General features: G+C 37.2%; 2 protein-coding genes and 1 pseudogene across 3 annotated transcripts; 1 reads left to right on the plus strand and 2 right to left on the minus strand.

Annotated features, from left to right (window-relative positions):
• The first annotated feature begins 936 nt into the window (after nucleotides 1–936).
• Nucleotides 937–7180, plus strand: LOC121761958 (annotated as a pseudogene).
• An 872-nt stretch (nucleotides 7181–8052) lies between these two features.
• Nucleotides 8053–10054, minus strand: LOC121761959. Its single transcript, XM_042157672.1, has 3 exons — nucleotides 9836–10054; nucleotides 8715–8948; nucleotides 8053–8261 (listed from the first exon to the last, which is right to left on the minus strand). Exons 1-3 carry the CDS (start codon nucleotides 9851–9853, stop codon nucleotides 8214–8216), a joined length of 300 nt encoding a protein of 99 aa, XP_042013606.1. The 5' UTR covers nucleotides 9854–10054; the 3' UTR covers nucleotides 8053–8213.
• Nucleotides 10055–15289: 5235 nt separating this feature from the next.
• LOC121762509 (programmed cell death protein 2-like) lies at nucleotides 15290–18161 on the minus strand. Of its 2 annotated transcripts, XM_042158403.1 has the most exons (8): nucleotides 18020–18161; nucleotides 17467–17567; nucleotides 17292–17375; nucleotides 17111–17202; nucleotides 16707–16981; nucleotides 16145–16376; nucleotides 15787–15991; nucleotides 15290–15589 (listed from the first exon to the last, which is right to left on the minus strand). In XM_042158403.1, the coding sequence occupies exons 2-8, from the start codon at nucleotides 17557–17559 to the stop codon at nucleotides 15503–15505; spliced, it is 1068 nt and encodes a 355-aa protein (XP_042014337.1). In that variant the 5' UTR covers nucleotides 17560–17567; nucleotides 18020–18161; the 3' UTR covers nucleotides 15290–15502. The 2 variants fall into 2 exon arrangements, with proteins under 2 accessions (XP_042014337.1, XP_042014336.1); XM_042158402.1 differs by having other exon boundaries at nucleotides 17292–17567.
• Between the last annotated feature and the right edge of the window lie 7342 nt (nucleotides 18162–25503).

Consider the following 25503-nt stretch of genomic DNA (forward strand, 5'->3'; position numbering starts at 1 on the left):
TTCATCCAGGAGTCCCGGAATGCCGGGAGCGGCCGAAGCGAGGTCGACATCATCACCGCCGCTCTGAGCACCTACCAATCCATGAACGGTAAGTCGTTCGAATATCTTAACGTTTGGCAGGAGACGCGGACGCACCCGAAGTATAAGGGAGGCATAACATCCTCCTCTAGCGGCTCCTCCAAACGATCAAGGTCGGTAGCCCTATCCGACTCCGGCTCGGAAGAAGTGGCTAGCCAACTCGCCGGAGCTAACTTGGGTAGCCCCGACGCCGGACCGAGCGGTTCCCAACGCCGCCCCCAAGGAAGGAAGAAGGCGGCGGCCAACCGTCGTTGCGGCTCGACTCCCGAAGCCACTCCCGAAGCCGCTCCCGCTCCCTATGTGCCACCTCCACCCCCGAACAACTCGGTGTGGATGCTCTTAAGCCAACTCAATATGGCCGATAGGTCATCTATGACCCCCACGCAACTTGAAACACACGAGACCATGATAAAAGGTCTCCAAAAATAATTGGGGTTGATCCCGCCGGATGCGTAGTCTTATTAGGAGTTTAATTATGTAATTTTTAATTTTTAGGATTTTAATTATGTAATTTTTAATTTTAAGGAGTTTAATTATGTAATTTTTAATTTTTAGGATTTTAATTATGTATTTTTTAATTTTATTTGTAATTTGTAATATTTATTATGGTTTTTAAATGGATTTTAATATTATGGAAATGTTATTGTTTAATTGAATTTTATATTAATTGTGTTCGTCCTTGCGGAAGAGCACAGTTGTGGATGTTGTGCTCTTGCCAGAGAGCAGGCATTAATAGTACCGTCCGAGCCCACAACCGTGCCGCTGGCAAGAGCACGATTGTGGATGGTCTTAGTAGATCAAAATGCAACTCTAACGTTACAGAGTAAAAAGGAATTTCTTAAAAAGGAGAAAGGAGAGTCAGTGAGTCACGTGGTTTCGTGCTTCTCCGACGCCATAATCATCTCTTCCAACTCTCTCTTGCGCTCTTATCTCTCACGCAACACTCATGTTAATATAACACCACTTCTGATGCAATTCTGTGCATTGTTTAACTCATCCCAGCAGCATCGGCATGGCAATTCCTACCTCTCTCTCCCTTTTCCCCGTTTCCCTCCCTATTCATTCGAAGCCCTTTCTTCACAATCCTCACACTCCCAATCGCATTAGGGCTCAATTTCAAAATGGTGCTAGCTTATCGCCCGGCGACGATTTACCATCCGACTACGAGACCTGGATGCCCAAGCGCGACGCCAAGACTCGCCGGAGGGCAGGCATTCTGCTCCACCCGACATCGTTTCCCGGCCCTTTCGGCATTGGCGATCTCGGCCCCCAAGCCTTCCACTTCCTCGACTGGCTTCACCACGCCGGCTGCTCTGTTTGGCAGGTTTAGTGATTGACATTCATCATTTCTGTTTAACTTTAATTTTGTTAACAGAAACTCTTTAATTATAGTTGGAATTACTTCAGACTGATACCGATTTTAACATTGTAAAACTGATTCATCATTCTTTAAGTTATTGTAGAGCAACATTGCATCAATAGGAATGAACTTGATGGTCTTCTAAGTGTAAAAGTGTCAACAGTTTTATGTGTTTGCTTCTAATGATGGCTTACTTGGTAAAAAGACTTGTTTTTTTGAACTTTTATCAATGTTTTTTTGGTGTTTTAACAGGTTCTGCCTCTTGTTCCTCCTGGGAGGCGGGCTAATGAAGAGGGATCTCCATACTCAGGACAGGTTTCACAGTTTCATTACAATATTATTTGAAATTTTCACAATTGAAGGGGTAAATATACTACAGAAAGAAGACATTTTCCCAAAATTATGAACTACTATTGTGCTAAGACGCTAGTATTCAACTTTATTTAGCTCTGTGCAAACTCATGTTCTCACATTTAGTTATGCTCATATTGTTTCAGGATGCTAATTGTGGCAACACACTTCTGATTTCCCTCGAGGAACTTGTGAAAGATGGTCTACTGTCAAAGGAAGATCTACCCAAACCATTGTGAGAATTAAGTTATATCGACATTGTTTGTACTCTGAATTTCTTCTGTAATTTTCGTCATAATTCTTGCAGAGATACGGATCGTGTAAATTACACAGCTGTGGCTGATGTTAAGGATCCTTTGGTGGCTGAGGTTGAGCATTGAATCTCATCTTTTTAGCTGATGATATATTTGAATTTTTGTACTATAAGGAGTACATAGTTATCCATGTTAGTTCAAGTAGATTTTGAGTAAGGCTTTCCTGAAAGTTGGTCCACCCATTCAGAACTTTGTGCAACAATGCAACAATTTAAATGCATAACTAGTCACAGATGTATAGTTTAGATGAAAATATTGAAGAAATTGATCATCTATTGATGAGTGAATCTTGTATGCATCGTTAATTGGACGATGCCAGTGACAGTTTCTGAGTTTTTGGATTTCACAGCTGATATGCCTGATTATTTAATCTACTTGAAGATGATGAATATTCCTTAATCCTTTCTCAAACAATGTCAATTTTAGTACTCCCTCCGTCCCATGTTACTTGCACTTTTCATTTTAGGCCGTAAATTTGGGATTGATTTTTTAGTGTAATTAAATTAGAATTTTAAGTGTAAAGAGACATCACTTAATAAATGAGCTCTTAACTTAATCTAACATATTGATTAAATGAATTAATTCTAACTTAAACTATAAATAGTGTAAGGAGTTTGTGACGAGCTGAAAAGCAACAGTGCAAGTAAAATGGGACGGAGGGAGTAGTAAAATTGAACTGATATCACCATCACTGCTGGTTTTCAATAATTATATTTTAAAGCCATTCATTATCATATAAGTAGACCATTGTCTCTTTACGTTGTAGGCTGCAAAGAGGCTTTTATCAAGTGAGGGAGAGCTAAAGAATCAACTTAATGAATTCCGCAAAAATCCGAGTATTGCAGGTGAGAATAGTCACTCTAGTAAGGAGGTAATTAGAATATGCACCCACCACCTTTTCTAGATTTCTTCGTGGTTATTATGTTTCCTGCTTATTACTTCAAGAGCCTTGACAAGTTGAAGACACCGGTCATGGTTGGATACAAGTGTCCTTCCATCAATTAATTGATCTCTTCTATCCAGTTAAGAAAGGACATGTTTATCATCTGGACATACATTTTGCTTAATCTTTTCCTTCCATCCTCGGTTCATACTTTGTTTTCATCTTACTAAATGTTAAAAAGACTCAATTTACTCTTTTTACATGCTGTAATTATCAAGTAAAAACACTCACTTATCCTTATGTATGGTTTTTGTGTCTTGTTCCTGAGAGAGTCTCATGCCCTAATGGTTGTCTGATTGTGCAGGTTGGCTTGAGGATGCAGCATACTTTGCTGCTGTGGATGATGCTATGAATACATCTAGTTGGTATGAGTGGCCTGAACCCTTAAAACACCTGGATGTGGCTGCTCTGGAAGAAATCTATCAAAGCAAAAAGGAATTTGTAAGATCTCTTAACCCTTTGGCTCTTTTGGCATGCTTCTTTGCTTTTTTTTTTAAATATGCTTCTCTTCTGTAGATAGACATTTTCATCGCTCAGCAATTCTTGTTCCAAAGGCAATGGCAGAATGTCCGTGATTATGCTCAGATGAAAGGAATAAGTATAATGGGAGATATGCCCATATATGTAGGTTATCATAGTGCAGATGTATGGGCTAACAAGAAACAATTTTTGCTGGTGAGATTACCCTTTATTGCAATGTTATATCTTATGCTTCAGTGCTTCTATACCAACTTACCATATATGGTTCCACCAGAATCGGAGTGGCTTTCCTCTTCTTGTTAGTGGTGTTCCCCCTGATGCTTTCAGCGAAACTGGTCAGCTTTGGAACAGGTCAATGCTCTTCTAGAGATTAATATACATAGAATTCTCGTTATTTTAATCCTTTGCATGTAAATGTGAGTGAGTGCTCTGGTAACACTGCTGTTATTTTTTTATGCACAATACCAGCCATATTTGGTTAACTTAGGTAATTGAAAACTGCTTTTGATTTAAAACTCAATCAAACATTTTTTGTGCTCTTACCTACTTGAAGTCATGTTTGTACACCAAGCTATAATGACCGCAAGTTGCTGATCAGAGTCTGTGATGAAAATGATCTTGTGTTTAAGTATGTTTCATACTGGTAGAGTTGATAGCCTGGAGATGCAATGTTCACTGAAAAATTGTCCTGGGGGAAATATTGTCATCTAAGTTATTAAGGCTTCTAAATCCTGCAGCATTGCATGACTTTTACTGTAAAGTTATCTGGACTGGGATCTGGTTTTAACTTATCCAACATTGTCAATGTCATTGGAAAACAAACACTTGAACTGTATATCAAAACTTGATAACTAAAGGTGAAGCATATCTTGTAATGACTTATTAATTGAACCCTTGCTTTGTGAAAAGCCCTTTATACGATTGGCAAGCTATGGAAAGAGATGGATTTTCATGGTGGACACGGCGTTTAAGGCGGGCTCAGAATTTGTTTGATGAATTCCGGATTGATCACTTCAGAGGATTTTCTGGCTTTTGGGCTGTTCCTTCTGGTGAGATGACTACAATTGTAAAAAATTACATGATCCTATTGTTAAAACAATCAATAACATGTCATTACTTCTGTGTTCAGAAGCGAAAGTTGCTACAGTAGGCCGATGGAAGGTGAGATTCATCATTTCACTATTTTTCCAGCATCTTTGACTATCAGTATATGGAAAATTAAATAATGTTTTGATTGACAGTAGGTTGGACCTGGAAAGTCTCTCTTTGACGCCATCTTCAGAAAGGTTGGAGAGATCAATATTATAGCAGAAGACTTGGTAAGTTTGACCAATAAGAATTTTAAAATTAGGACTGTGAACTGTCCCTGATAATTGTGAGTCAATTCAATAATTCTTTTAATTTATTTTCTCTGTGTTTTTTTTCTTCTTTTCTTGTCAATTTTCCCTTTATCCCTATCTTATTTTAAGGCACATGTTACTTGAGCTGTATATTGCTGTAAGCAAAGCCCCCCTCACAAGATATTTATTACCTCCTTGCTCAGCCTCATTGAAGGCTCTATTTGTACAAGGCACTACTGGTGTTTCTGTGGCCTTTTCATGAATTAGCTGTGAACTTAGGAACTTCAAAAATTTATTTGAAATACTCAAATACATATTTTGTCTCACTGGAGAACTCAATTATTGCTAGCATTTCATCTTACCCTTGGTTCATATTTTGTTTGTATTTCTGCAGGGTGTAATTACTGAAGATGTGGTTGGGCTTAGGAGATCTATCGGAGTACCTGGCATGGCTGTTCTCCAGTTTGGTAATTTGTATCTTCATTCTTATCTTCTATTTTATTTGTGAGCATGTCATAGTTATCCCTGATTTATTTCTTGGTTTGATTTCTGTGGTTGGATTCCAGGCTTTGGAAGTGATGCTGAAAATCCTCATTTACCTCATAATCATGAAGAAAATCAAGTGGTGTACACTGGTACTCACGACAATGACACGGTAGCTTTATTTGTGATTTGAATCGCCCCATATCATCATAGCAATTGATTTACAAGTATTTGGTCTTTGCACTAGTTGACCGTTTTGTTTGGATAGAAGCCTTGATTTTTATTTATAAGTTTCTAAAACCAGGAGGGTTTCTTTTTTTTATTGAGGTGGGGGAGGGGTGCTGGGGTTCTTTTTAAATTTGTGTAAAATGTCATGTTTCAAAATGACCAAAAGATATTGTGTCGAAACAATTATTCCTTCGAGTTTTTGTTTTACATTACATTTTTGTTTTCACTAATTTCTTAATTCTGATGGGAAGTCCATGGAGGTGTGGAAATGATGGAATATGTTCATAGTGATAATTTGTTATTTTCACAGATTCAAGGATGGTGGGATGTCTGTCTTGCCAGAAGAAGGGAAATCTAATGTGAGCAAATGGATGAATCCTGTCAACCAAAACTTTGAATGTGGAAAGTTGATAAATCAGATCTTGTTCTTACATGCTTCTGTGATTTAGGTGGTCAAATATCTTGGTAATATAGTTGAAGAAGATGTCTCATGGGGGCTAATCAAGGCAGCACTTTCTTCAGTTTCACAAACTACTATTATACCAATGCAGGATATACTGAAATTGGGTAGTTCAGCTAGAATGAACACTCCAGCCACTCAGGTAAAGGATGCTTCATCATCGTATGCATGCATCTGTGGGATGTCTCTTATGCTTTCGTATTTTCAATATACTTTCCGCAGAATTTAATACTGGAAACATGGACTATGAACAAACAGATAGAGACTTCATGGGCTAGGGTCAGAGAGACCATGCTGCAAACTCTCTTAAGCTTATAGAAGTGTGATTTTCGAGTGAAAAACTTTCCGTTAACAGGGCTATAAGGGGAAAGTTGCTTATATCGTACCCTTGTTTCAGTATTAGGATGGTTCCTGTACCTTGAAGGGGAATAGAAATTGGTTTACGGGAAATGTTGCATCACTAAGAGTAACAGTTTAACTCGACAAGGGAAATAGGAACGAAATCATCAATTGAGGGTTATACATTACCTTTGAGACGCATGAATGATTTGACTTCGTTATCAATGTGCAGTTTGGAAACTGGAGTTGGAGGGTACCACAGTCCACGAGCTTTGATAGCATGTCGTCTGAAGCAAAGAGACTTAGAGAGATGCTTTTGTTGTACGGGCGGATGTAAAACTGTATAAATTGAACACAGGTAAGCATTTCATTCTTCACCCATTATTCCCGTGCCACATTCTTGAGTGGCACGGGATTTAAGGAAGTGTTGTTAGGTGAAATAAAGTAAAGAGGAAAAAGGTAGTTGAATATTTTAATGAGGAGAGAGGAGAGTGAGGTTATTTCCGAAATTAGAAACTGACCATCTTGATTGAGACAAACAGAAAAGCAACCATCTTGAATGGGATGTGGGACGGAGGGAGTATATATAAGTGAGACTCATATTCTACTAACTTATTCTACTCACTTTTCTTTACATTTCTTAAAACTTGTGTCATAATTAAATAGGACTCCTATTCCGGGACGCAGGGATTATTTTCTACCAAATAATGAACTTTATCACCTTACTGTGCAAGTAATGTTAAGAGTTTATACTTAAAACATGCTTTATGTTGCACTGTTATTGTAAAACCTATTTTTCTTTAATTTTGAATTTTTTTATTTATTACTCCTTCCGTCTCATAATAGATGTCACATTTTCCTTTTTAGTTTGTCCCACAGAAGATGTCACATTTCTTTTTTGGAAAAAGTTCTCTCTCACATTAATATAAATATACTATTTTCTCTCTCCATCTAACACACGAAACATCTCCTAAAATCTTGTGTCATTCTTCAATTATGCCATCTACTACGGGACGGAGGGAGTACATGATTTGTCATTTATACCTATTTATTAATATGCTTTCATTTTAATTTCTCTGAATAAGATGGCATATTTCTATATTTGAAAATAAAAAAAATAACTTTCTCTCTCCAATACATTCAATCATTTTTTCTTTCTTCAATTAAAGATTTTACTCTCTTTTTCTCTCCATACATAATACTTATATCCATATTTTTTCTATCCAATTAAACATATTAACTAACAATTTTTAAAATCACGTGTTGACTAAGAAATGTGTCATTTTAGTCGAGAAAGAGGGAGTAATTCATAGAAAAATAATTGATAATGAATCAAACGGACATTCTTCTATATAATAAACTGATTGGTGCGATAATGATTACAGAAGTATAGGTCATTCTTAACCTAGAAAGATGTGGACAATCTATAGTAAACGGTTGTTGTTGTCAATCCGATGTATAACTGTATAAGTCATTCTCAAACTTGTATAACCATGAGTGAAGTCTTTTCGTAAATTCTTCCATAGATAAATGCATATTATGCAATTGGCAAATATCATGAATATTTTTAACAATTTCTATCCAATCTTCATATATGTTCCAAGTTAAATGCATATTACTCAAATATGCAAATTCATATGTTCCAAGTTAAACGCAAATAAAGTAGTACTATCAGCTTAAAAAGGGTTGGTTAATTAGGTGAAATTGAGAAAGACTCCAGAGTCGAAAATCAATTATTCAACTCTAGCCACAAGCAATCGTCAACACCCTAGGTAAATTACAACATTTCGATTACACCATCAAACATACAACAAGAAATGGGGCACCCTATCACGAATCACGCCTTGACGCAACAGTTGAAGTAGCTGAAGATGCTCCGCCTCGCCTGCACCACACAACAATATCAGCAAGCTAGCCTATGCGAACGCATACCACGACTCTCGAAGAAAAAGATTTACGTTAATGACTATAACAAGAAGTCACACTTCTTATGAATTATTTCCAACTACACAAATATAGAATGTCACTTCCCATTTCTGGCTAAATGTTTCGTATTTCACGTACTGCACTACACATCAAGGGACCCGCTCCTATCTAATTCGACCTACATTATTTCAATGCTATATCAATATGACACCACCACGGACCACCACATAATCTTAAGATATCAAATCATTTGCGGACCTAAGCAAAAGAGATACACAACTTTCCCCAATAGACCAATACATTCAAATCACAGATAGCTTGATACTACCGTTTATCTTTTTCAACATTTCTAAATACACATCATGATATCGAATGGACCATTAGCGCATATATATTAACAGCCGAAGCATACCGTTGGGGAGTTGTTCTGATGATAGTCGTGATGATCATTGTGAGGAGCAGCAATGGTGTCTCTTGTGGTCGAAGGGATTAGTTCTTCCTCGTTCCCAAGACTAGCTCTTGAAGGGTCCCTCTTGTTTTGCTTCCTCATCTCTCTTATTTTCGAGAAATCCATGGAATAGTCAGGTAATGGTCCCTTTTGGTCCCAGTCCCCAAACTGTGGGACGGATAGCCATGGCGCATTCCTCTACACAATCACCAAAAGCTCGTGATTAGGAAACAATCAAAAGCCAATTTTTGTTTCATTTTTACTAGCATTGACAATCACGATCTCATCAAATTGCATCGACCTCATCCTAATTGCATCTACAAGATATTATTGTTGATTTCACAATTTCTTTTACCGTGTTCGTACAATATAATGACTGCAAGATACACTAATCTCTATAATTGACTCCTTCCATTCTTAAGCATGTGCTTTTGATCTTGATGGAGACAGCTCATAAAATAGAGTTTTATCCTCATTTGCAGAAAACTGAAGCATCATCACTATTTGAATGGAGACAAATCAAAATGACAGAGAAGCATAACATGAACCTTCACAACTAGGACTCTTCTATCCAAAATTAAAAAATAGGCAGAAATACAAAACAGTTACATTTTTTAATTCTTGACTTATTCCTATATCTCCTTTTCCCCTGACTTCATCAAGAATAATTTTACCAAAGAAAAATCAACAAATTAATTTTCATCACTTCAGCTGAAACACGAAACCTTTATTTAGAAAGCATTATTTCAACTATATATCTCAGTTTAATTCACAATTCAAAAAATCTACAAAATTCAAGTCTTTGCAAAGAATAATTAAAATAACAGTATCATACATCTGTAGAGCTGTGCATGCAACAACTGCAAAACAACAACTAGGTAACGACAACCAAGGAAAAGTTAAATGAAATCAAAAAAATCTCAGTTCTAATTCAGATTCCCATAAACATCAAACACAATCACACCTTCATAAACATTGAAAACACCATAATTTTGATTTAGCACAACAAAAAAAACACACTCGAATTGCACAATTGAGGAAAGAAATTAGCAATTTGTATAGCTGAAAAGGCGAAATCCACATACCTCCTTGCGATCTTCCATCTGATAAAACTAAAATCACCGGATTTTCTTGAGCTATACGAGTTCCCTTTTGAAAATTCAGATAAACTTTTTCGGAAATACAATTGCGACTGCAAACAAGTAGAGAAAATTATCTGGAAATGAAAATAAAAAAGCCTAGAATGAGTGGAATTGTGGTAGGATGAAGAGAAATGCGTCTGCCTTTTATTTCAGCAATGGAAGTGGGATGTGTGTGGGAAAATTAATTGAATATTATATTGAGTTAATTACAAAATGGCCCCTGGTATTTAACACGGTTTTGGCTTCTCTGGCAACTTTACCTTTTTTGGTATTCTAATTGCTTAGCTGTGATTGCCTATGTACCTAGGCATGCACACGGGTCGAAACGGTTCCGGTTCATGAACCGGCGGTTCACGGTTCATCATCCCCATGAACCGGAATCGGCACGCCAAGGGTCCCGGGCCGGTTCGGCGGTTCGACAATTTTTTGTTTTGCATTTTTTTATTTGTTTATCTATGAAATATGCGTGAATAAAATTCAAAAAAACACGATGAAAGTTGCAATTTTATTGAGATTACATGTTACAACAATTACAAATCACAAAAACCTTGAGGTCTTGAAGTCTTAAACAAAAATTTAAATACAACGAGACTACTACTCAACAACGAAGCTAATTACAAATTACAAAAAAGACTTAGATGTTCTGAACAATAATTTTATAAGTATATATACTCTTAGTCGGCGAAGGAGATCTTTCTACATAACTAAATTGAGGACACCTTTAGCAATTCAATTTTAAATGTTGAGTTTAGTCTAACAAACAACAATTATAGTAGAATTGTCAAAAGTTTCCCGGATTTTGCCTTATAGAGAAATCTATTTCATCGACTAGAGTATATACAAATACAATAATTGTATTTGCATATTTTTAAAGTAGAAACAAATGGAAAAAAAAAGAAATAAAGGAAAAAGGACTTGAGCTCAACTTAAATTTAAAATTTAAGTTGAGGTGCCTACGTATCTCCAATGCTCATTTGCATTAGGGAATCAAAGCCCACGTAGTTCTCTTACGTTACTTACCTATTTGGCTTGGCCGGCGGTTGACGGTTGGCCTACGATTCATCCCCGGTGAATTCTTCTTGTGATCCCTCCTGACGATCATCCCAATCATTTTCTTGTTCTCTGACGTCAGCTTTGGCCCAATCATCAAGTAACATCACGGCTTCTATATTTTTCGCGGAGAGCTTACTTCTTGATTCATCCAACACTCGCGAGCCAACACTAAAAGCGGTCTCGACGGCGACAGTGGAAGCCGAAACAGAAAAAATCTCCTTGGCCATTGACGCAAGTATGGGAAAATCTTTCTCGTGTGTTCCCCATCAATCGAGGACGTCGATTTGGGCGAGTGGAGTAGGACCTTCATCACCAAAGGAAAAGAGTGAATCGAAATATAAATCTAACTCACTTACCATACCTGAGGACCTTCCGCCGGTGCTGTAGCTGTATAGGTCGGCTAATTGGGATTGCGTGTCGGGGTCATCATAATCGGCTTCAAATGCGAAGCCAAAGTTATGTTGTTGAGGAGGGGGAGGTCTTCTGACTTGGTGGGTACTGTTATACTTGGTTTCATATTCGGTGTAGAGAGCTCGCAAGTTAAACTCGAAGGTTTGTTGGATAATTGACCGGTTCGGGAGGTTTATTTGAAATTTTTCTAAGAGGTCTACTCCGAATTCGTCACTAGTATCCGATTGCAATGCTTTAAGTGGACCAAGATCAATAGAAATGAAATTGTTATAATAAAAATCTAAAATCTTGGATGTACCGGCTAATTTCCATTTTGGATCCAAGACCTTTGCAATCAAAAACACCGTTGGAATCTCACTGAAATACTTAAGCCATTTCTCAGTCATATAATATAAAACACACATCAATTCAGGTGAAGAGTAAACATTTTTCATTGCAGTTTTAAAACCAAGTGATTTATACATGCAATGGTCTAAAACATGAACAACAGTGCAATAATAAACACCCGATAATTCAACAGTTGCATTTTTGAAATATTTGAACAATTTAAATAAAGCCACGCTATGTTCCCAACAACTGTGTGAAAGATATAAATCATGAACGGGATAGGTTCTAAAAAAATCACATAAAGAATCTTTATGCGTCAAAGTAGAATTCAGACAATCATATGTCGAATTCCATAAATGAGACACATTCATAGTAAAATTCGTATATCTTACATTCTTTTGATGACAATATTTCTTCCAAGCTTTGCCAATAGCTGGCTTTTGATTTATTAATCTAACTGCAGTTCTAATAGGACTAACATGCTTTTGCCATAATTCAAGCGCATCTTGTACACATAAATTTAAAATATGACATATGCATCTTTGATGAAAATACTTACCTCCTATAACCGGAGCACAAGCCGCAATCAAATCACTAATACTTACAGTGTTAGCAGTTGCATTATCAAAACCAACAGAAAATATCTTATTGCATAATTAAACTCATTCAAAACTTGAATAATTAAAGAAGCAATTTCGGGTGCAGTGTATGGTGTCTCAAATTCTCTAAAACCAATTAAACGTTTGTTCAAAGTCCAACTATTGTCCACAAAGTGAACCGTAATGCACATATATGAATGCTGGTTAAAACAATCTGTCCATACATCTGAGCAAATGTTCACTTTGTGGCCCAAGTTAAGTAAATAACGTGATAATTCAACTTTTTTCTCTAAACATTGTCTAACGGTAGATCGTGGAATGGTCATTCGACCTACTCTTTTGATAGCTACGTTTAAACCACTTTGCATAGTAACCTCAAATTTTTTATCATCATAAACATTAAAAGGAAAATGCTTCATTGTAGTCCATCTAGTCATAACGTCAGCAAATTTTTTTTGATCATATTTAAAAAGAGGCGTACCTGACGAATCTGAGCCACCGGGTTGGAAGTTTAGTTGGGTTTGGGTAGAGGTAGTGCCACATTCTACCGGATGCTTTGTCACCAAATGACGACGGAGGGTGCCATATTCCCCACCACTCGCAAATTTGTAGACTTTATCACAATAGTTACAATATGCATGAAACGCCGATGTCTCTTCTTGAGAGTGCGGATCATGAGGACTTGGAATCACCACCGGGACCTTGTTGTAGTGTTTAACAAAAATATCAGATTTCAAAGCTTTTGTAGTGTTAGTGGGTGGAGGGGGAAGAGGCATCTCCTCATTTCCGCCGGTGCTAGACGGAATACGAGAATGAGAACTATCATCATTGTTGTCCGAGCCCGACGATATAGACACGTCGTACTCGTCATCTTGTTATTGGGAACCACCGCCCCCGCCCCCACCTTGATGCATTTCAACGAGCAGCATGGTCATCCTATGATCTTCTTCTATCTATAAATATTATATAAATTGAAGTTATAAGTAGGAACACAAAAAAAAATTAAAAACTCATTCTTATGAAATTATGAATTGTAAAAATAATTTTTTATAACTTACTTGCATGCGTTCAGCCGCCACTCGGGAAACCTCTTCCATAACTTCTCGACGACTAGGTCGCCTTGATTTTGAGGGATGACTACTTTGATCTTGGGCAATTCCTTTGCCCCGATCACCACGTCCCGGTCCACCACGAGAAGAAGACATAGTGATAAATGAAAGTAGTACGAATGGAATATGAAGTATTGAATAAATGGTAAATTACGAACACAACAACAAATATAGTAATAAGTAGTAATTAGTAAACAACTTGAGCAATTAGAGAGAATGAGGAGAGAATAGAGAAATGAAGATTGAGAATGAAATCTTTGTTAACACAATAATGAGGTGAGTAAAAATGATGGGGGGAGTGGGGTATTTATAGGAGTAAAATTGGAAGAAATAAAAAAAAATCAAATTTCAAATTCGGTCGGTTTACCGGTTTGAACCGGTGGTTCAGAGCAAAACTGGCGGTTCAGTCCACGGTTTCTGACCGGTTTTCAGGCCTAAACACTGCCACCTACGCTCTGCCACCTGAAAAGGCACTGGAACCGTCGGAAACCGCCGATTTTTCTGCACACCTCGCCTGCAACCCTACGCCCTAGCCAGAATATGCCCGTTGGGACCGTTGAACCACCGGTTCAAACCGGCGAACCGCCGGTTACGGTTCGTCATATTCCCGAACCTGAACCGGCCCGCTAGAACCGCCGAACCGCCAGCCGGTTCGAACCGCCGGTGCCGGTTCCGGTTCATGAACCGGCGGTTCAGAACCGGTGAACCGGCGGTTACGGTTCGTCATATTCCCGAACCTGAATCGGCCCGCTTGAACCGCCGAACCGCCGGTGCCGGTTCCGGTTTCGGTTCCGGTTCATGAACCGGCGGTTCTGAACCGCCGGTTAACCGCCGGGGCTGTTCAATTTGTGCATGCTTATATGTACCTGTCTTTTACCTTGATTTAGATTTCGAATGAATAACAATAACAACATTTATTACTTCCAACTCAGATATGGCTATAACCTTACTTACAGTTACACGGTATATACATAAATTTTGTAACTTCCTACACATGGTTAGTACATTTTGTTTGTGTGTTGGTCATATGCTACATTATTTATTAATGCCCGCGGATTTTTTGCAAAACAATATCACCTCATTGTTCGATAAAAGCTAGTGTTGTTACTTTATAGAAATGTAGCTCCCTTCTATGACATCTCTACTGATGATAATCTTAGCATTACCAGACTCAATACACCATAGTCTATAGCCTTTAACTCCTGACTGATAACCTATCACAATAAATTTTAATGCCCGAGTCTCCAACTTGCCTTGCCTCACATGTGCAAAGGCTTTACAACCAAAAGTTCTCAAATTTGAATAGCTGACATGTCACACAAACCACCTGTAATCAGGATTATCTCCATCAATGCTAGAGGAAGGACATTTGTCCAATAGCTTCACTGCAGTAGATGTTGTTTCTGCATAGAACATCTTCTCCAGCTTAGCTACCAAGCATGCATCTCACCATTCCCAAAATCGTTCTATTTACCCTTTCTGCCACCCCATTTTGTAGAGAGTTTGTAGCTACAGTGTAGTGCCTTTTGATACCTTTTACAATACTCTAATACTCCAAACAATTATTAGTTCTCAAGTTTATAATAGGCTTAGTTCTCTCTTTAGGGAGACCCATTTAACTCTTATTGTGGATGTTGATCAGATGTGAGATTAGTTGCAGGATCTTGACTTGTTGCTCTTCGATGAACCTACAAATTACCTAATCCTTATATGATTGAGGGGGTACCTAAAGAGGCAAGATGTGGCAAGGGTGATCATATCCCATGACAGGGCTTTCCTTGACCAGTTGTTGAAACTGACATGGGTGTTTGGAGGAGAAATGTTGGAAACGACTTTGATTTTGTTCATTTGAATTGAGAAGTTTAGAAACATGCATAAGGATATGGGAAGCTAGAAAGTATCAAAAGGATATGAGCTACTAAAAGAATGATAGCTCAATTCATATACACTGCTGCATTTTTATGATCGGTTTAAATCTCTGTAGTTTAAGTAAATTTCTCAAGATACAAAAATTGTCAAAATATTAACACTACAAATGAGTAATACTCACCACCCACAACAAAAAAGAAAGAATGAAAGAGAGAAAAACCCTTAAACTTCACTTCAATTCTTCACTCTTGCTGGAATATAAGTGCCTCCTCAGCTACTATCCATTCGTCGTCACCAGATTTAACTTGAAATTCTGCACCTGCACAGTTCTAAATAATAGGAGACGAACGAGTTATTCATTTTATAGAGACTGCGAGCAACAGAGATAACTATTGTTGCCAAAACACACCTCACATTATGGCTATTGTAGCAATTGAACATTCTGTAACCTTACATATTATATCATCACTACCCTTTTATAGTTACTATTATCTCAGTTGCACTTGTACGATATGAGGATACTCACCGTGGAACAGGTGTACACAAAAACAGTCAACCAATCAAACTTTTCCAAAGGTATCCTCTGTTGATCATCGCTTCTCTCCAGCAAGAAGAATATCAATGTCGGCATCAACTGCATTTCGAAATGCCTTGCCCCACCACAGAGCTTGCAGGATCCGGGATTCCCTATCTCTCCAGAAGCCAATAGAGGTTTTCCAGCGTAGGAGTACCTAATGCAGAAAGACAAACATCAAGAGTAGGATGAAACAGAATTTGGCGGCTACATACACAAAACAAAGAATGGTGGCCTTAGTTACCGAGATATGTGTACATGGAATGGCATCAATGTCTAGTCACAGCCCAGCTTTAAAAGAAGGTTTTACCTGAAGCATTGCTCTGGGTAGGCATCCATTCTTTTCATAAACTTGAGGTAAGTTCTATCAGCATTTAATGCTGAATCATATTCATATTTCTCCTCTCCGTAAGTTTCTCCATCAGGGTCATCTTTACGATTTTTCTCATACTCTTCAATGGAGATTTGAAGCTTAGAACTTTCGGAAATAGCCTTTTTGGATAGCTTCTCTTCTTGAGCATATGTATAGAAGCACGGCAAAACTGTAATGAAGCAACACAATCATACAATCAGTAAATTTATAGGAGGTGGTGATATAATGCTATTTGGTAACAGTGGACAAAGCCGGGAATTATTCACTAACATAGCCTCTCATCCACAACGCTACTACAAAATATATGCCACATTATACATGAATAGTTTTGAAGTACTATAATCTACTAACAGGTTAGATTATGCTAAATCAAATTCTTAAGTTTATAACTATCACACTTAAGATAAAAAGAGAATCACATCAGTTAGATAACATAATAGAGGTTAATGGAGTTCAGAATTCATAAATAAGGATGCCTTAACAAAATGATGAAGCTCACCTGGAATACTACTATCAATAGACCTACTTGATTGACCAGTGGACATATATTCTTTCCTGGGCTTAGCGACGTTATTCTGCTTTTCGTCAGTAGAATTTAAACTAGCGGCTTCCGAAAGGGCCCTACTCAAGTCCTCTATGTCTATGTCATCATCCTCTTCTCCAACGTCAAACGAGCATAGGTCATCCAGCCAATTAGTTTTTGAACAAGAAGTAGACATAGGTGATTCGACCCTTTTGTTGCTTAAAATTTTCTGTACTCGAAGTGCTTTCCAGCTGCAACAGTCAAAGTAATGCTAATATCAAATAATAAAACTGACAGGTATATATGGTGGTCTACCACTTGATCTATCATCTATGCAATGTGCGTATAGTTTTAACAAAATTTTTGGAAAAGGACCTTACATGGGGCTCTCACACCTTGGAACCATACAGGCCAAAACAAAGATTAGTCGCTCGTCTATTGTCAAAGACGCACTCGAAACAGGAGCATGGACCTGGAAACAAAAACCATAAAGAACAAGAGAAGCAATTTTTGTGTTCACAAATCTGATAACTGGAAACACCAAGGACTCATGATCTAAACCTGGGCAACGAGAGAAAGATTGCTCCTACACGTATCGCACTTAAGCAGATCCGGCTTCTCATAAAAAAGTGGAATAGGAAAATCCTGATCAACGGGTATAGCAAACCAAAATTCAGGAAGCAGCACATTCTGAAAGTAGGAAATATAATTCTCAAACAAGATTTGAGTAAAATACAGGAATGCCTCCGATTTTCGTAGTATATATATCAGCTTCTTCATAATTACTCTCAGCCCATGGCCCAGGCATGCCTAAAATGACTCCATCCATGTTTGTCTCTGGATCAATAATAAAAGATTATTTGGAAAAATGTGGAAAGTGAAAACAAACAAATGGAATTATGAATTTCAGATCATGAATTTGATGAGAAATATTAGCCAGAACATTTAATAGTTTAACAACAGACTAAAAATTCTATAATGAATAATAATGCACAGCATCTCAGCTCCATTCTGGAAAATCAAACTTCAATTTATGACCAAATTACAAACTGATTTTTTTGAAGAACCACAATTCTAATCATTTTAGCACTCCATAGTTACTGATATCTCAGACAATCAAAATTTTCATCTGGCAGTGTACATAATTCACAAAATATTGGAACAGAAAAAGAAATGAACAAGTAAACTCAACAACCAGACATCTCCCTCTACTTAATTCAAACGAAAAAAATGCTTCAGAAACCTAAATTTCGAAGCTAAGAAGGAACTAAGAATATCTTAACACTCACAGGAGCTTCTTGAAAAACAAAGGAGTCGTCAAGTTGTTGAGCGTGGTGGCGAAGCAGACGTCGGGCGGAATGGTGGCGGCGCGATAGGGGAGAAATAAATTTTGCGCTCAAGTCTTCCCCGATGGTAAAAGAGAGAAGTTTTGGGGAGTTCGCCAAAATTTAATTTTAATGTTTTAATTTACAATAAATTTCCTTTTTTTTTCTTTGTTCAGAAGTAGGCATGCACAAACCGAACCGCACCGCCGATTCACAAACCGGAACCGGAACCGGCTGTTCATCGGTTCCAACGGTAGCATTTCGGCTAGGGCGTAGGTTTTCAGGCTAGGTGTGCAGAAAAACCGGCGGTTTCCGACGGTTCAGGACCTTTTTCAGGTGGCAGTGTATAGGTGGCAATGTATAGGCCTGAAAACCGGTCAGAAATCGCCGGTTTTCGGCCAGAAACCGGCGGTTTAGGGTTTAGGGTTTAGTCAGAAACCGTGGACTGAACCGCCGGTTCAGGCGGTAAACCGGCCGAAATTTAAAATTTGAAATTTTTTATTTTTTATTTCTTCCAATTTTACTCCTATAAATACCCCACTTCCCCCATCATTTTTACTCACCTCATTCTTGTGTTAACAAGGATTTCCTTCTCAATCTCAATTTCTCTATTCTCTATCCTCATTCTCTCTAATTGCTCAAGTTGTTTACTACTATATTTGTTGTTGTGTTCGTAATTTACCATTTATTCAATACTCCATATTCCATACTACTTACATTTTGCATTATGTCTTCTTCTCGTGGTGGATCGGGACGTGGTGATCGGGGCAAAGGAATTGCCCAAGATCAAAGTAGTCGTCATCAAAGATCAAAGCGACCTAGTCGTCGAGAAGTTATGGAAGAGGTTTCCCGAGTGGCGGCTGAACGCATGCAAGTAAGTTCTAAAAAATAAAATTATTTTTACAATTCATAATTTCATATGATTGAGTTTTTTAATTATTTTTTTTGTGTTCCTAATTAAAACTTCAACTTATATAATATTTATAGATAGAAGAAGATCATAGGATCGTCATGCTACTCACTCAAATGCATCAAGGTGGGGGAAGGGGCGGTGGTAGTTCCCAACTACAAGATGACGAGTACGGCGTGTCTATATCGTCAGGCTCAGATAACAATGATGATAGATCTCATTCTCGTATTCCGTCTGGCACCGGCGGAAATAAGGACATGCCTCCCCCTCCACCCACTAAAAAGCATTGAAATATGATATTTTTGTTAAACACTACAAGAAGGTCCTGGTGGTAATTCCAAGTCCTAATGATCCGCTCTCTCAAGAAGAGACATCGGCGTTTCATGCATATTGTATACAAATTTGCGAGTGGTGGGGGATATGGCACCCTCCGTCGTCATTTGGTGACAAAGCATCCAGTAGAATGTGGCACTGCCTCTACCCAAACCCAACTAAACTTCCAACCCGGTGGCTCCCAAAGTGGTTTGAACGTAGCTGTAGAAAGAGTAGGTCGAATGACCGTTCAATGATCTACCGTTCGACAATGTTTGGAGAAAAAAGTTGAATTGTCACGTTATTTACTTAACTTGGGACATAAAGTGAACAATTGCTCAGATGTATGAACTTATTCTTTTAATAGACATTCATACATGGACATTACGGTTCACTTTGTGGACAATAGTTGGACTTTGAACAAGCGTTTGATTGGTTTTAGAGAATTTGAGACACCACACACTGCACCCGAAATTGATTATTTAATTATTCAAGTTTTGAATGAATTTCAATTATGCAATAAGATATTTTCTGTTGGTTTTGATAATGCAACTGCTAACACTGCAAGTATTAATGACTTGATTGTGGCTTGTGCTCCAGTTATTGGTGGTAAGTATTTTCATCAAAGATGCATATGTCATATTTTGAATTTATGTGTACAAGATGCGCTTGAATTATGGCAAAAGCATGTTAGTCCTATTAGAACTGCAGTTAGATTAATCCATCAAAAGCCGCATATTGCCAAAGCTTGGAAGAAGTATTGGCATAAAAAAAGGTAAGATATACGAATTTTACCATGGATGTGTCTCGTAGATGGAATTCGACACATGATTGTCTGAATTCTACTTTGGTGCATAAAGATTCTTTGTGTGATTTTTTTAGAACCTATCTCGTTTCTGATTTATATTTGTCGCATAGTTGTTGGGATCATAGCGTGAGTTTATTTAAATTGTTCAAATATTTAAAAAATGCGACTGTTGAATTATCGGGTGTTTATTATTGCACTGTTGTTCGTGTTTTAGAGCATTGCATGTATATATCACTTGGTTTTAAAACTGCGATGAAAAATGCTTGTTCTTCTCTTGTATTGATGTGTGTTTTATATTATATGATTGACAAATGGCTTATGTATTTTACTGAGGTTCCAACGGTGTTTTTGATTGCAAAGGTCTTAGATCCAAAATGGAAATTAGCCGGTACCTCCAGGATTTTAGATTTTTATTATAACAATTTGAGTTCTATTGATCTTGGTACACTTCAAGCATTGCAAGCGGATACCAATGACCAATGGGGAGTAAACCTAACCGAAACATTTCAAATAAACCTCCCGGACCGGTCAATTGTCCAACAAACCTTCGAGTTTAACTTGGGTGCTCTCTACACCGAATATGAAACCAAGTATAACAGTACCCACCAAGTCAGAAGACCTACCCCTCCTCAACAACATAATTTTGGCTTCGCATTTCAAACTGATTATGATGAACACATGAGAAAGATTTTTCCATACTTGCGTCAATGGCCAATGAGATTTTTTCAGTGTTGGATCACGTGTGTTGGATGAATCAAGAAGTAAGCTCTCTCAAAAAATATGGAAGCCATGATGTTACTTGATGATTGGGCCAAAGCTGACGTCAGAGAACAAGAAAATGATTGGGATGATCGTCAGGAGGAATCACAAGAAGAATTCACTGGGGATAAATTGTAGGCCAACCGTCAACCGCCGGCCAAGCCAAATAGGTAAGTAAGGTAAGAGAACTACGCGGACTTTGATTCCCTAATGCAAATGAGCATTGAGGATACGTGAGCACCTCAACTTAAATTTTAAATTTAAGTTGAGCTCAAGTCCTTTTTCCTTTATTTCTTTTTTTTCCATTTGTTTCTACTTTAAAAATATGCAAATACAATTATATAATTGTATTTGTATATACTCTAGTCGGTTAAGTAGATTTCTATATAAGGCTAAATCTGGGAAACTTTTGACAATTCTACTATAATTGTTGATTGTTAGACTAAACTCAACATTTAAGGCTGAATTGCTAGAGGTGTCCTCAATTTTGTTATATAGAAACATCTCATTCGCCGACTAAGAGTATATATTCTTATAAATTTATTGTTCATAACTTCAAGTCTTTTTTGTAATTTGTAATTAGCTTCGTTGTAGACTAGTAGTGTCGTTGTATTTAAATATTTTGTTTAAGACTTCAAGTTTTTTGTGATTTGTAATTGTTGTAACTTATAATCTCAATAAAATTGCAATTATCATCGTGATTTTTTTAATTTTATTTACGCACATTTCATATATAAATAAATAAGAAAATGCAAAAAAAAATTACGAACCGCCGAACCGGCCCGGAACCGGCTGTTTGGGCCAAACACCGACAGTTTTGAACCGCCCCATGAACCGTCGGTTTTTTGAACCGGAACCCTTGGTGGGCCGGTTCCGGTTCATGAAAATGTTGAACCGTGAACCGGCGGTTCCGAACCGGAACCGGCGGTTTTTGAACCGTGTGCATGTCTATTCACATGTAATTGACACTTTTACTAATTACTAGTAAATAGACTTCATATATCACTAACTTATCATATTCATATTTTATTATAAAATTAATATGTAAAAATAAGACGCATGTGATAAGGCATATTTCATGCATCGGTTTAGAGGGTAAAATGTAGGCTATTTGATTAGTTTCACGCGGAAATCGAGTGTTAATTGTTCAGGAATGCCGCTTGACCAAGGACAGCAATGCCAAACTGGTCAAGTTGTCGCAGAAGGCGAAAAAGGCCCAAAACAGTGTGGGTTGATCAAGTTGATGTGCAAGCAGTTAGCCGGAGACCACTGTGAAACAGAAAGAGGACACATATAACCGATGCGCTGGAAAGGGATCATCAATCGGTTATCAAGGACCACGACGAAACAGAAAAGGGGACACGTATAAGCTGACTCGACGGATAAGACGCGCAATTCCAGCAAGGACGAAGATTCTCTGCCAAAGTTGTTATCACAACTGGAAGTTTGTTATGAAGAGTCTATAAATAGAGGACGCATCGCCATAGAAAAGAGCTTCCAGCCCTTTAGTTCCGTCCTTTTTAGCTTCTGTTTCGTTCCTTTTAGAGAGTTAGCAATGATTAGCTAGAAAGTAAGAAGGAGTGCGACAGAAGGGAGAGCGACAGAGAAACCCAAATCTGTTCGGTGCCGTTTCATTTCCGACCGAAGACCTTTGGATTTATCGCTTTCTTACAATTCAGTTCTAGTTACTTAGTTAAATTATGTGTCTTTGTGTGATTTTTTTAGAACCTATCCCGTTTCTGATTTATATTTGTCGCATAGTTGTTGGGATCATAGCGTGAGTTTATTTAAATTGTTCAAATATTTCAAAAATGCGACTGTTGAATTATCGGGTGTTTATTATTGCACTGTTGTTCGTGTTTTAGAGCATTGCATGTATATATCACTTGGTTTTAAAACTGCGATGAAAAATGCTTGTTCTTCTCTTGAATTGATGTGTGTTTTATATTATATGATTGACAAATGGCTTAAGTATTTTAGTGAGATTCCAACGGTGTTTTTGATTGCAAAGGTCTTAGATCCAAAATGGAAATTAGCCGGTACCTCCAGGATTTTAGATTTTTATTATAACAATTTGAGTTCTATTGATCTTGGTACACTTCAAGCATTGCAAGCGGATACCAATGACCAATGGGGAGTAAACCTAACCAAAACATTTCAAATAAACCTCCCGGACCGGTCAATTATCCAACAAACCTTCGAGTTTAACTTGGGTGCTCTCTACACCGAATATGAAACCAAGTTTAACAGTACCCACCAAGTCAGAAGACCTACCCTCCTCAACAACATAATTTTGGCTTCGCATTTCAAACTGATTATGATGAACACATGAGAAAGATTTTTCCATACTTGCGTCAATGGCCAAGGAGATTTTTTCAGTGTTGGATCACGTGTGTTGGATGAATCAAGAAGTAAGCTCTCTCAAAAAATATGGAAGCCATGATGTTACTTGATGATTGGGCCAAAGCTGACGTCAGAGAACAAGAAAATGATTGGGATGATCGTTAGGAGGAATCACAAGAAGAATTCACTGGGGATAAATTGTAGGCCAACCGTCAACCGCCGGCCAAGCCAAATAGGTAAGTAAGGTAAGAGAACTACGCGGACTTTGATTCCCTAATGCAAATGAGCATTGAGGATACGTGAGCACCTCAACTTAAATTTTAAATTTAAGTTGAGCTCAAGTCCTCTTTCCTTTATTTCTTTTTTTTTCCATTTGTTTCTACTTTAAAAATATGCAAATACAATTATATAATTGTATTTGTATATACTCTAGTCGGTTAAGTAGATTTCTCTATAAGGCTAAATCCGGGAAACTTTTGACAATTCTACTATAATTGTTGATTGTTAGACTAAACTCAACATTTAAGGCTGAATTGCTAGAGGTGTCCTCAATTTTGTTATATAGAAACATCTCATTCGCCGACTAAGAGTATATATTCTTATAAATTTATTGTTCATAACTTCAAGTCTTTTTTGTAATTTGTAATTAGCTTCGTTGTAGACTAGTAGTGTCGTTGTATTTAAATATTTTGTTTAAGACTTCAAGTTTTTTGTGATTTGTAATTGTTGTAACTTATAATCTCAATAAAATTGCAATTTTCATCGTGATTTTTTGAATTTTATTTACGCACATTTCATATATAAATAAATAAGAAAATGCAAAAAAAATTACGAACCGCCGAACCGGCCCGGAACCGGCGGTTTGGGCCAAACACCGACAGTTTTGAACCGCCCCATGAACCGTCGGTTTTTTGAACCGGAACCCTTGGTGGGCCGGTTCCGATTCATGAAAATGTTGAACCGTGAACCGGCGGTTCCGAACCGGAACCGACAGTTTTTGAACCGTGTGCATGTCTATTCACATGTAATTGACACTTTTACTAATTACTAGTAAATACACTACTAGAAAATTGGCTTTTTTGATACCTTAAAATGCCACTAGAAATATATTAACATTACACTTCATCTATAGTCGCACTTGTACCAAATGTGAGGTAAGTATGTGTAACGATAGATGATATGTAATACAAGAGCGCCTATTACCACACCGAAGAATGGCATGGCATGGCATGGCATGTTATGTCATATGACACTTACAAGTGTGGCAAAATGTGGACCAGGACTACACTTATATCCTTCCTAGAAAATTTGCAATTGACTCCTTTAAGTATTTATAAATATAGTTTCGCCCCTACGTCTTTGGTATATACATCTTCTACCTAAAAATATTATTAATTATATTTTAATCCTTTCAATTATTTATAATTTATCGATGTCCCAAATAACACAAATATTTACATTCTCACTTCCAAGAATTAATCAATTAAATAAAATATTAACTAGTAAGCAAAACAATCAATTAAATACAAAAATTTTAATTAAAATATTACATAATACTTTCAATAAACTCATAGTATACAATTTTAAAATGAGAACTATAGAAAATGTTCTAGATAACTACAAAATTTATCTAGTATTTTCAATTTTCCTCCGAGCTCCTTACAACAACTTCACATTACATTTCTTGATTAACTTCATCTTCGTAAGAACTTCATTTAATCCTGTTAAGATAACATAAACACACTATATTATTTAAGATAAACAATACAAAGTCATAAGAAAATCTAAGATGATAAAAGGAAATATTAAGTTCTAAATCAAAGTACTCCACTATAGAAGACATAAAATAAGTTGAAGTAATTTCTTACCAGTTTTCTCACCAGTGGAACTCCAAACCTAAACTTAATTGAACTAAATATGGCACAAAAATAAATATACTTTGAGATGTTGAGCAGCAATAGCTTCTGTAACTTGTAGTATATATTGGCCATGTTCACATAATGTTTAAAAATCTTAATTTTAGCCTCTAACAAAAAATTTCTCATATTCAAACGCTACAAAGAACTCTAACCTTCTCAACTATCAAATAGCTCTAGCTATCAAGTCCCCAAGTTCCAACAATTTCTTTTCCTAGATATATTCATTTGCAATCTATCAAAGATGAAATTGAATCAAGTACTTTCAACACTTACACTCACGAAATGAAATATAATATGCTTTTCCTTCCTAATATCATCTCTCAGAATTCTCATCTTGCAACTCCTCCTACCCAAGTTGCAAACTTGCAATTACTCGAGAGCATTGTAGAGCAAAACA

The sequence above is a fragment of the Salvia splendens genome, chromosome 13, assembly GCF_004379255.2.
Source record: "Salvia splendens isolate huo1 chromosome 13, SspV2, whole genome shotgun sequence".
Classification (NCBI taxonomy): domain Eukaryota; kingdom Viridiplantae; phylum Streptophyta; class Magnoliopsida; order Lamiales; family Lamiaceae; genus Salvia; species Salvia splendens.